The sequence below is a fragment of the Antrostomus carolinensis genome, unplaced genomic scaffold (assembly GCF_000700745.2).
Source record: "Antrostomus carolinensis isolate BGI_N321 unplaced genomic scaffold, ASM70074v2 scaffold42624, whole genome shotgun sequence".
In the NCBI taxonomy this organism is placed as follows: domain Eukaryota; kingdom Metazoa; phylum Chordata; class Aves; order Caprimulgiformes; family Caprimulgidae; genus Antrostomus; species Antrostomus carolinensis.
In genome coordinates, this window is record NW_010309494.1 from 7101 (window position 1) to 20546 (window position 13446).

The window sequence follows — 13446 nt, forward strand, 5'->3', positions numbered from 1 at the left end:
AGCCCTGTTCCCATTTGTCCATGCCCCAGTCCTGATTTTCCTCATGGAGAAGGAGAAGGAGGACCATGTCCAAGGCTGACCTCCAGGGTCACCTCTTTCCCCAGGGACTGCTGTAGATGCCCAGAAACACCTCTAAGCTGAACACAGGCATCTTCTGAAGGGGCAGTCTAGTCTCAAGTTTTTTATTTCAGATGCAAATGCCACTGCAGGCTCAGAGACCATAATATGTATGACTCCCAGGGGAGCTAGATGTGTGTTCACGGGAAAAAAGGCAAGCCCAGTAGGAACCATCTTTGTGTCTTACATCCCACAACAGGGGAAATCAGGACAGCTTGCTACCACCATGCAAGAGGCTGGGAAGCATGCACTCAATTCATCCTGAATCAGCTCTTGTTGGAAATACAGAATTTTTCTCAGCTGTTTTGCTATTGCCGTTCTAAGGCAAAAAGAAACTGAAAAAGAAAGGTCTGTGCCATCCAGGATATACATAAGCCTGACAAATAAATTGGATTCCTCTGTTGACTAGAATTACAAACCTGAACATGGCAGGAAGGTTACCAAATCAGATTTTAAAAAATAAAATTAAAAAAAAAAAAAAAGGTTGGTCAGCTGCTTCTGCTAATCCTTTCTCAGAGCAGTAGGGGGAGAAAAGAGATCAACTTAAAATTCATGATGGTCAGTCTTTCTTACACTTGATCAGCTGCACAAATCCTTCCCATAAGTCTCTCAGGATGATGCTCGCTAACAGTTCCCTCCACCCAGCATGGGAAAAAAGGCTCTAGAGGGTCATTAAAGACCAAGAGGCCAAATTTAGGTTGTTCTGAACTAGCCTGCAGGAGCTAAGATCTTAATGCTTGTCCTCTAGAAAGAATGTGAGAAGATCTTGTGAGGCTCAGTGACAATTATCTAATATGATACCACAACTTCAGCCAACTGCTCGGGGACCCATCTTTCTACTGTGTACAGCAGTGGATGAAGTTGTTAACTCTTCTCAAACACCTGCTACAGACTACTTGAAATTTCAGAATGGAGATTTGTAAAGCAGGTACTTCAGTCTTCCTTTCACTCATGCTCCACCACAGTAAAATGAGGGATAATCATGCACCATAAACTCTTTGAGATAACTAATGCCTCACATCTTTGGACAATGTCTATATAACCAGATTGCTCAGCAAGCTCAGGATCTGACAAATTCCACTAGGGGAACAATGAAAAAAAAATCTTCAGTTTGTGCAGCTCCTGAGGTCTTTAAACAACATGGCTTGAGATTTTTGGCAAAGGAGGCAGGAGACCATCACAAAAAAGAGAGTTAGTCCTTCGTGCAGCCTATATTCTCTGCCATCCTAGGAGGAGAAACATTCACGGCAACAGGTGGGGATTCAGCAGTTCGCTTTGCGAATTTTGTGGCATTTATGTCCAGCTCTCTGGCCCAATCCGATGTCAGGATCACTTAAATGTCCCGATCCGATGTCGGGAAGCGTCTAGGTCTGGTGACAATGCCACTTTCCTCAAGGACGTCGTTTTTGGAGCTTAGTTACCATTTGGACTGGGAGAAAGAGTTTAAGACATGTCCAACAGATGCTGTGTGCCACACTGGCAAAACACCAGTGCTGAGAAATTTCAATGGGACTGTTTTGCTTAATTGAAACTAAGTATGGGCTCATAGAAACAATGACCAATACTACACGATTTGTGTCCACAAAGCTGCACTTTCTCTTGCTAGATTCAAAAGTAATAAAAAATACATCAGCTATTTGGTGAGGAAATTACTGGTGAGGAAACTTTTCAAAGGTAAGTAAATTTTGCAGGTAAATTTCTTGGTGTGCTATTCACATTCTTCCCCATAGCCACCCATTCATAATACAGCCAGACGCTTGACAGCAATCTTAAAACAGCCTGCTACAAGGAACAATTGCATGGAGATTATCAGACACGTGAAAATCTGCCTTTCCAGCAATGTGAAGAACTTCATATTAGCAATTACATTTGCCTGCATCATCATACATGGGTACGTGTATGAATGACTGTCCCTCATCTGAACGGTTCCATCCAGATAATGCCATTCTGCAGAACCTGTGCAAGTTGACTCCTCCACAGACTGAGGTTGGAAGGACTCGGGATGAAAACTGCAACAGCCTGCATACCAGGCAAATGTGTGTCCTTTGGCAAGTGATGACCAAGATCACCAAGTTTTTTCTTCGTCAGATAAAGTAATCCAGAGTTTTCTGTGTTAAAACAGGTAGGCTGCTTGCCTTACCTTGCGCCTATTATAGGCTTTTCATCCCCAATGCACACTCAGTTTTATACCTACCCTTTCAAGCACATAATTAGATGTTTATACATGAAACAAATACTAGTCCATCACCAGAAAGGCAAGAAAATAAGTCCGATTGAGGCCAGCCCTACTTCTGGGGAGCGGAGATATTCATATATTCAGATATTCTGCTTATTTTTAGCAGAAGATGGTGAGTAAATCTGAGCCAGCATGTTTTTCATTCAATCTGTCTCTGGACACAAACAGATGGTGCTTCTGTGTGCCAAGCACTAATGCACTTTACATTGGCACTCAGTGTCAGGACACAAAGCCCGCCAAGTCCCGGCTAAATCTGCTGATGCCAGGAAAATGCATAATAAACAGCTAGCCAGGGACAGAGTCCCAAGTTTTTCCTCTACTTCCAAAGCAGCACAGAAGCCGTATCAGTGCAATGGTGTCAGCTGCTCTCCAGCTTGTGGCTATCAATGCAGCAAAGGAGGGTCCTGGATTGGGGAAAAAGGGGTCCTGAGGTGATGAACACAGGTAGGTATCTAAAGATGGAGGGAGATCCATCTGCTTCATGGGATTTATCTGTGTGCTTAAAATTGGGCTTTGAGAACCTTGACAACTCGTGCCTTAATGCTCAAACATCTGAACTAATGACAATTAATATAAATATAAAGAATCTGAAATGTAAATATATATATGCGTGTGTACATATCACCTGGCAGGGTGATTTTATTTTTAGCACCCCTTAGTACCCCTTGAGCATTGAACTTACTAAATTCAGTCTTCCAAGACTACTTCCTATGGCTCTCAATCCTACGTATGATAAGATCACCTACAAAAGTAAATTCCACAGACTCCTCTGAGGAGCTCACTCTCTTTTACAGGTCGTTGTGTTTACTCTTTGAATACAAGCATCCAAAATTCTTGAGCTGTAAAATTCCTGTTCCTTTCCACTAGGTGCCTCAGCGCCCAGGCTTCTTTCTTGGATTGCTGAAAGCTTGGTATCCACATCTCTTGGAGAGAAGTCCAGCCGGGACTTAAAGACGAGAACCAGAATGCCTCTGGCTTGGGGCAGCTCAGATGGTTAACCTGAGCCTCCCACCTCTGGGGCTGCCATCCCTGGCAATGGAGAAAAATAAACGGGTTATTCAGGACCCTGGCAGAGAGAGAAGAAAGGTGCTATGCCATTAGTAAACTATGAAAGCATGTCAGTGACATTTTCCTTCCCACTACAGGGTCTAGCCACGTCCCTGTGGATGTCAGAGGGGGAGCTCTCCCCAAAGCAACTGGGACAAGCCCTGTCATGCTAACAATAGCCGGAGTATCAGATCAGGTCTGGCTGCAAATGAGGAGTAGCAGCCCACCCAAACTGAAATTCTAAGGCAAGGAGTTCTATTTTCATCTTTATATTGTTTTCATCTTAAATATGCACATGCTTAATGAGAGTTTTTAAGGAGAAAAAAGCAAGCCATGAATCTGACCAGGAGAGCAAACTGCTCTTCGTAGTCTTCTTGACTAGAGAGCCACAAAGGCGCAGGGAAGGAATATCTGTACCTAACCTATTCTATATCCTTCCATGGTTGTATTCCTAACTCAAAGAGAGGACATCTGTCCAGATTTGCAACAGATTCAAACAGGAAAGTGTGGCTAAGTGTAATGTGTACCAGTTTGCATTCTCCATCACTTCAGTTCACTTTAGTAACTTCAAATGCTTTCTTCATCCCCCTTTTACTGGCTGACCACAGGGTGTACTGCTCAGACTGTGACCAGCTAAAACATGGCCCAATGGAAATAGGGCAGTTGTAGGCTGCTAGTGTAGGATCAGTGTAGGACACTAGAGCCACTGACCAGCTCCATTACTGGACACAAAAATGAGGTTTTCTGATCCATGCTGACAACTGAGCTCATTTAAGATTTTAAAAAACGGCTACTGACTCTTGGTACATGAACCTGGAAACCTTAAAGGAGTGTGGCAATTAAAATGAGTATCCACCAATTCAGAAATGTATGTGGTGGAAGTTTTTAGCTTCAGCCTAATTCCAGGTAATACTGTTTATACCAGCCAAATCCATCACAGCTAGCAGCCTCAGGAGACTGAACAGCTGATGGTTCCTCTGAAATCTCCTCCTGGTGTCATGACTGACACCCTTGCAAGACTGTTGGGCCCTCAGTGCTGGGCTTCCTGGTAAAACAGCCATTTCTAGATAGTCCCTATCAGTATAATTTCAAGAGGATTAGACCGGGACAAACAGGACCAATTCCTCTCACAAAAATGCACAACCTGGCTTAAACATTGATGTTTCACTGTTTAGTCACCAAATGTGGCCAGAGACAATGGCATGTTGTCACTACAGGTTTGCATGTACCCACATATACACAGACCCAGACAGTCATATTTAAGTCAGGAAGGACCTTCAGTGATCATCTAGTCCAGTCCCCTCTTCCAAACAGGTCTAATCGTATCTAATTCCTTAGGGCAGCATTGATAGAGTCTTAATGAGCCTTCAAGGACAGAGATTCCACAATCAGACTGGGCAACCTGTTTCCTTATGTTCCAGGTCATCTAAAGCAAGCCAGAAAGTTAGGCTACTTTCTGTAATATGATAAAAACCTCCTCCCTGAACAATTCAAGCCTTCTGCTGAAATGACCCGCAGCTCAATAAAGATCAAGCACTGCAGTAGTATGAGGAACACATACTCTGGCCCCGCACCCACACCTTCTGCCCACACCTTTTGACATGAGGATGCACAACCCAATGGCATGGCAATGCCAGCGGTTGTAGGCTGGCCAGAAATCTGGTAACTAAACTTCCTGGGACAAACCTGAGCCTAGTGCCATTTTAAAGCCTCTCTGAGACACAAGGACAAAGTCACAAGTACCTTTTCTTTTCTTCTGATGTTTTCCCACACTCTGTTACACACCATGCACTCAAAGGTGTCAATGTAATTGTCCTGGGTGATATCTTGCACTCCCCACTTGCGTTCCTTCATTGCTTTAAGCAGTCTTGGGTTGGAAATGTCCCCTTTCAGTTTCCATTGTAGGTAGGACTCATACTCTTGATCATTTGTATCCAGCGTTTTGATATAGTGGGCCAGCTCCCGAGGGTGTGAAAAACTGGATACCAAGATTGCACTCCTGTTACTAGGAAGCCAGTCTACAACGCTGGGAGACCCAAAGTACACTGGTACCACTCCCAGCTTCAGAGGCCGCCAGAGTTTTTCAGTGATGTAATCTTCACAGATAGCATTTTCAAAAGCAAGAATGAACTTGTACTGTGCCAGTATTTTATAGAAGTTTCCATCATTCATGGCAGTCGGATTTCTGAGATTCTGAGGAAGGTCTCTGTTATGCAGACATTCTCCATAAGAGTCTACTTCTATGTGGCACATCAGCTCACGCACATAGCTGTCCCGGTCAGAAGGAGGGTTGCAGTCAGACTGGACATACACAAGTGGTGCAAGCCTCTTCCGCAGGCTGTTCTTCATCTGCAGTGGGATCATGTACCTCAGTGACTTCAGGACCTCTACACCCTCAACGTACTGAGTTGTCAGAGGTAGGTGAGAATGGCGGCTAAAGGTTGCAGTGTGGTTGAATAAGGTGATGGTCGGTTCGTGGAAGAGTTTGTAGTTGTTTTTTGGCGACTCTTCATGGAAAAGGGCCCAATCATGATAGCCTTTACGAGGGAGGGGTAGGCTGTCTATACTGAAGTCAGTACCTATACAAAAGCAAATAGTGTTTAGTCTGCCCCTATCTACCATGCCATGCTAACCACAATGACTCAGAAGTCTAGTTTTAATTTAGTATCAGCCCTACAACCATCATATTTATGACATTATAAGGCAGTACTGCAAAGAGAGCAATTCATGCAAAGACACAGGAGTGTTATGACAGATAAAACTGAATTTGGCAGCAGAATAATCTAGAGAAAGGAGATCAATAGCTAATAATAGAAATGGTTTCCTTTCAGGTCATATTAGCTTAAAGGCCTCTCATTTCAAAGCCTCACTAGGTATTTTATATTTTAATGCATTGAAATGAGATTAATAGGATGGTTAATAATACCCTGATTCTGTAAATAGGGGAATAGATGGTATTGCCTCTATCTATGATGTGAGGGAAATGGTCACTGCAGGGCTCAGTTTGCTTCTAGTAGCAAAACGACAAAAAGGATGCTAAAATATTGGACAGGGTTAAGGAGATAAATTACAGGAATTACTTCAAGTCTTGGAAAGACATTGTACTACAAAGACTTTGGAAGCCAGTCTATTTAGTTTATCAAAGAGAGAATTAAGAGGTGATGCATCACAGCTGCCTACCAGATACCTAAAGATGTAGCTTCTGGCAGAAGACAGCTCCTCAAACTAATGCCAATAGTAGAAGAACCATGGCTAAACTCAGATCACTGCAGCTGTTTGTGCCTCCCACAAGGACAAAGAGCCTCCAGAAAAACTTAGGAAAGCTGTGGTGGAAGCTTTGGGACCAATCTAAAGGCCTTTTCTCAAAGGCTGGTCTGTGCAAAACAGAATTAAAAACACCAGCTCATTAATCTGACTCTTGCTTTTCCTTCAGTACTGCTGTACTACAATCACACAACTAGTCTTACTGCAGATTAAATGCAAAGCTGATGAATCTCTGTCAAGATGCTTCCTCACGGTCTTATAAACGTATCTGTTTTTTCTGTAAATACAAGCACTGAATACAGAAAATTTTTAACTGCTATTGTCAAGCAAGGGAGGTTCATAAACTGGAAGAAACAGTGAACAGCTGGTTTAGAAAACACCACAAATCCCTTCTCTTTGGACAAGCTATTCTATCATCCCAGTCACACTCGTAACTTTTCACTCTCTCTTCTATCATTGACCTCAAACCACTGATGGGAAAAAAGAGTGAGCTACCAAAAGTCTAACAAAGAATTTTGATCTAAAAACTAATAGAAAGAAGGAAAAAAGTACCCAGTGATCTTTGTGGCTGCATGAGCCTGACAAGATGACTCCGAGATGACCTTATAAAACCAGTATAAGACTTTACTAATGCAGTGAAGCTGGATGTTAGCTGCCAGTAACATAAAAATTTCCTCTAGATCAAGATCCTTCAAGAGCATCAGGTGGGGTTTTTTAAAGCCACTAAGTATTTGACCTTCTCTTTTCCACTGAAGGGTGGTCCCAAGCCCTCAACATAAAAGGATCAAGGGCTCTGCCACTCACTGGAAAATGGTATTTGCTTCCACTGGTTTTTATATGTTACAGTAATAAAGAAGGTTTGGAAAACTGAGAGTGAATCAAATTATCACAGGATTTGAAAACATTTGTTCTAAGTGACGCCCAGAAGAGAAGCAGCAGTGCACACAGACAATAATGAAACTCTGTGGATTGAAACCATAGCACTTCAGCTCTATCTCTTGCAAGGGTCCTCCCTCTTTAAGGTAGTATTGCAGGGAAGAGGGAAGGAAAATGCAGGAAATAATATGACAAAGAAAAGAATGAGAGAGAGACAAAATGCAACATGTAAAACTTACTAAAGATATAATTAGGCAAAGAGGAACTTAAAAATGCACTATAGATGGGAGCACATCAAAATGACTGATTCTAATGTAACACTTAATCAATCTCAGTCCAGCCAGAAGACAAAAAGCTTTTAAGGACTAAAGGGAAGATAACATCAGCACATTCTCCCCATGAGATGAAGGAAATAAGGAGCTTATGAGGGGATAAAGAAAGTACAAGATGACTACAATTACGAGCAATTTCAACTTCCAAACTATTAATTAGGAAATCTTACATATGTGGCAACGTGCAGAAGAGAAAGATAGGTGTTGTCAGGAGAAGTTCTGCATCTTAGGAGACATCTTTCATTCTGGATTCATACTGCAAGGACTCAACACTTCAGCACAGAAAAGCTGGACATCCTCTTCCATTAGGAACAACACCCCTGAGGCTCTGACAGCAGAGCCAGCTCATGTTGACTCAGTTGCATTAGTAGTTTATATTACAAAGTTTATATACAAAACTCTGTGAAGTATGCGATACTCCAACTGTAGAGTTAGGGATCCCTCCCAAAAGCAGGGACAAAATCCAGCAAGTGGCTGCCAGGTCTCACTTCCAAAAAGGAGATGGTGGCACTTGACAGAGTTATCACCTACACCTAGGGGCTTGCCAGGCCAGGCCAGTAAGTCAGGACAAGCTGCAGAAAATCAGCTGTTCCTAGCAAAGCAGTTCTGCTGGAAAACACCTGTACCCAGTAATTTTGCACAGTATTTTTTCCTAAGCTTTGGATCACTCTACTCTTGACAAGCTCACTGATCAAATATTAGGGGAAAATTAATGCAGTTTCTTTGGAAGGTGAAACTGTGCCCTGATCCAAACTTAGCATGGAAATGCTGATGTTCAAGTTTTCACTCGGCAGGCTGTTTAGAGGGAAATTCTGGAACACCAAAATCTGCCTTTTCACAGGCTCACAGCTCAGTGCATCGAGGTCGGTGTGTGCGAAGCTTTTCTATATTGATGTAGCCCTTTTTTTCACCTTCATTACCATCTATGGCCTTTGTCTCTGTGGGATTTAGCACTGTGATATTTTTTATTTTTTATTAACATTTTTGCATATTTTGACAATGATTTTTACATAGTTCATAGCCAGCATCACTAGAAGAAGAAAAAAACTACAGGGAGAGTCTTTTGCTCGGTATAAATAGTCCATTATAAATAAATAAGTAAACCATGTCCGCAAGCCTGCTAGAAATGAACAGTAGTAGCCCTTCTAATGCTGAAACAGAAAAACCAGGATTACTATCAGAGACCAAAACCATCAGACTTCACAGCTTTCGTGTGATGCAAACCCAGCTTTTCTTGTCTTTAATTAGGTCAGCTTCTCACTCCTTTGCTGCTATTTCTTTGCTTTCATGATTGACCACTATATTATCAACTGACAAAGCTGACCTATTTGCAGTTCTGAAAAGATTAGTGATGAGAAGTTTTTGCTTCACTGTTAGCAGCCAAGCTAATGGCCTTTCTTTCCTATATTTCCAGATCACCTGTATCCTGACTGAGTGAATGAGATTCAGGATTCTTTTATTTTGTTTTGTTTCCAGACAAAGGAGCTGAACCCACCAGTCACAGAAAAGCATTTGACTTTATTTTTCCACCTCAAATTCACTTTTTCTCTGAAAAGCACTGTGTGGGCAAAAAGAACAAAAGTAACAAAATAAGGCCTACTTTTAAAAGATGTATATTTTGTGTTTTGTAGACTCACTTTGCAGCACAAGTAGTGGGAAGTTTCTGAGGTGGCAGAGCCAAAGCAGCTCAGAAGGTGTTGCTCCTTGTGCAGAATCAATAGGTTTCTTTCACTACTTTCCATTTACAGTCTGCTAGCAATCTCTCAGCAAACAAGGCAGGGGAGTTGCACAGTTACCAATGAGGGCATTATTTTAAGACAAAAGACTTGAACAAATGCAACAAAGGCCTTGCAGAACCTCTGCTAGGGGTGACAAGCCAGAAGACTGGAAAAAGCTGGCTTGGTCTCAGACTGTCTTTTCATGATTTGGCAGCTATGGGAAATGATCTTTTCTCTCATAAACAGAGAGCACATGTGACTGCAAAGCAGCATGAGACAAGGCAACAGTCATCCCACAGATGTACACAGTCACTTTTCAGTATACTTTTACAGACAATGTGTATCTCTGTATCTCTGCTGATGGTATTCAGCACTAGGCAAAGTTTAGTACAATGAGTTGTATAGGTTTCCTACTCTCATTGATTGCCACCTACAATATTTAATCTGTAAAGAAAAATAACTGGGCGGGAGGGAAAGTTACTCATTTAAAAAGAAATAGATCCTTACCATAGAACAGAAATGCTCTTGTCATCCGATTGTGCTGATAGGTCTTGTTGATAGTAAAGAAGCAAACATCTTCTCCACACTGACCCAATCTCCCTGTGTCTCCAGTCAGGGGAGACCACCAGAGCAGGACAGGGTAGCGATTTACATCAGTCTCTGTCTTCAAGCTGCTGTGAAGTTCCTGCTTCTTAAACCGAAAAGTGTGTCTCTCCACAGGCTTTAATGGGCCACTGTGTAAACCGGAGATTACTGTCACCTTATTCTCTGAAATGCCCAGTTCAGTGATAACCTTCAGGGAAATAAACATACATATCACACCACATCACTGTCATTAGCCAGGACATTAGCTTGATAAATCCAAGTTTAAGCATCAAGCGCTAACTAAGTCTACATGTGACATTTCTGTCAGTCAAAGTGGATGCATTTCACAGACTGCAGCGACCATCCAGGTGATCTTATGTCAGAACAGCAAAAGCTTTAATTTGAATTTGTAAGGAGCAGAGAGGAAATCCATTTCTCTACTGAGATATCACCACATCATGTATGATTTAACAGCACAACTTGTTCTTTCTCCCTGGAAAAAGTACAAAGCAGAGAACAGCCCTTCAGTAGCCAAGTTTCTTCTGGAAATTAGCTAAAAAAACCTGAGGTTTTAATGTCTGACCATCTGTACTCACCACTACTTATTTTTAAACCACTGACTGAATAAACCAGGTGAAAATAGGTCTTAAAGACAATGTAGCTACCATTTCATAGCTAGGTAAAGGAGAAAATCCCACGTGTATGCAGAGAAGAGACAGTCCTACCAGTATGAACCATTATTTACAGATCTGAAACCCTACAAGGAACCTTAAAAATTTTCCACCCATAGAGAAGCCTCTAACCATCAGCCATGAAATAGAAGTCCCCAAAAAATTTGGGGGATTTCTGGTGCCCATGAAGCCACCACTCTTTTCTACCAGTGGTACCTGCCATAAACATGTCCTGGGGCAGAGACGTCTATTGAGGGAACTCACAGAAATGGTGCCAGCAGGTATTGTCAACAGGATACATAGCTCCTGCTCTTAGCTTTAGTGGGGCAAAGACCTTCCTGCTACCATACAAACTGCTTTTTATGCATGCACCTTCATAGGTAGTGCACAATGCCACCCCAGGAACAGCTGCAAGAATGATGAGGGAACTCAAACCCACCATACAGCTTTGGCCACAGCACTTTCACTTGTCAGATGGCTCTGAATGAGAATACTGGAAAGCAGAAGAGTGTTGTTTATATTAAAGTTGTTTGAAAACATTTATCTTCCTTGATAGCTTTACTGCATGCATTCATCTTGCTGTCTACTGTGTCATTTGCTCTCACAGTGTTGCAAAATACACTGATTGTAGCTAAACTAAAGAGGCTCTGTGCAACACGGGATACTGGGACAGCACACAGGAGGCTGTGCAAAGTGCAGCTGTACAGAAAAATGCAGAAAACACTCCTGCATTGGTGAGTGGACAAGGTACTAGCTGGGGAAAAGGTTCATACGTCTAATAGCTTGACAAGATGTAACTGCAGCAATATAACTGAAATAAGTCTGTAACTACCTCAGGAGCAGGTTTGTCCAAGAACATACTCCTTCTTTGCTGCCAAATTTTGCCTTGCCAGGATCTAAGAAGTATTCGTGCAGAACTTCTAATAGCTCTCTCTGAAGTCCTGGGGGATGATGCACCCCAACTATAGCAATAGCTTGTGTGCTACAGCAGTCCCAGCACCAGGGCACCAAGTGCCACCATCCAGTGAAGATTCCAAGATAAAAATCCCAGCTAGGCACAGGGAAGCTCTTAAGCAGCTCCAAACCTGTTAGCTGTGGAGGTGCAGCCGAGTCACCTCCCAATAAAGGTCCTAAAGACTTGCTAGCACTGCTCCTGTGCTAGGGCACCACATGACCTTTGGATGGCTTGTTCAGGGGGAACCGAACTGAAAGCGACCATTGAGTGTCAGTGACTGCCCCAAGAAATGGCTTCAATGTGGAGTAGGCAGCTGGCCTGGGAGAGCTTCAGAGGTCCTCCTGCTGGCTCCACTGGGAGTTACCTGAGGTACCAGTCTGAACCAGAGCCTCAGCCCAAGTGGAAAGGTATCTCTGGGGCAGATCCCGGCCCTCTCATGACTTGTGTCCTACAGTCAGTCCCATGACGGTGAGCCCAGGCTGCTTCAATTTGTCTAAAAGTTGTTCTCTGCTAAAAAAATCTAGGGTAACCTGCACGAGCCACCAATTAATATGCCTCCATATTGATTTTTCTCTCATGTACTTTTTTACTAAGCAGCTACTGGGACTTCCCAATGCTAAGAATGGCCTTTGAGTGACTGGACACTCATCCTACTAATGGACAGAGTTCCATCACCACTTACTGATGTGCTCAGATTTCCCTCACCCGTCCACCATATTAGTATGAAAAGGGTCCAGCCTTGCCTTCATGCCCAATGAGTTTAAACACATGAACAGAGGAGGCAATGCTGGATGAAGGCAATGCAACATGGCATGGTATGGTACACCACTCCTGAGAAACTCCTCCAGGAGCCGAGGAGCTATGCAAGAAAGGTGTTCTCTGTGTAATGTCACTTCTGGAGCCAGCTATTACCACCAGGCCAATGCTGCTGACAGAGTTTCTTTAAACACTCTTCTTAAAGCACAGACTTGTATAGAAAACATCTGTCACCTTCATTGCTCTCTCTCATCTGCCAGAATTGTGTCATACTTTCAGAACAATCTCAGGCATACCTCCCCACCTTGCCCCTGTACCTGGAGTGTCACAAGGAAAAAGGCAGCTGCAAAGCAGAAGCAAGATGCCCACAATTTCTTCCTCCTCATCCTAATCATGCTGCACTGCCAGGTCTGCCAGAGCAGTTAGTGGTAGGCATCAGGAAGGCCAGCTTGTCTAAAGTCTTCAGCCTTTGCTGCAAGGCTTGCCCATTCCATCCTTACTCCTCTTCGTGGTGACCACTGCTGAAAATGGGTATAGCATCAATAAAAACCGCTCCTCAAGCTCAGTGGTTAACTTGATGTCTACTCATAGCTTTCTGTAGGTGCCAGAGCCACATTTTGAGACAGGTATCCAGAAAACAGCCTGCACAAAACAGTGTTCTCATGCACAGCCCCAAGCATCTACACTCCTCATCACCCTTGACTTGGCATCCTTCCTAATCAAAGTCACTCAGCATCTCAACCTTGCAGTCAGCACAGAGAGATGCTGATGGGCCTGGCTCAGTCCTGTGTGGGAAAGGCAGACGTTTTCCTGAGTTTCAGATGGCAAACTGTGCTGCTTTTCAGCAGACTCACAAACAGCTGAAAAATGAATAACTTTCCTTCCCCGG

At 43.1% G+C, this 13446-nt stretch overlaps 1 protein-coding gene across 1 annotated transcript; it reads right to left on the reverse strand.

The window, feature by feature from the left end:
- Positions 1–3124: 3124 nt before the first annotated feature.
- POFUT3 (protein O-fucosyltransferase 3) lies at positions 3125–13065 on the reverse strand. The gene is made up of 4 exons (XM_010166135.2): positions 12875–13065; positions 10098–10383; positions 5144–5979; positions 3125–3382 (listed from the first exon to the last, which is right to left on the reverse strand). Exons 1-4 carry the CDS (start codon positions 12950–12952, stop codon positions 3158–3160), a joined length of 1425 nt encoding a protein of 474 aa, XP_010164437.1. The 5' UTR covers positions 12953–13065; the 3' UTR covers positions 3125–3157.
- Between the last annotated feature and the right edge of the window lie 381 nt (positions 13066–13446).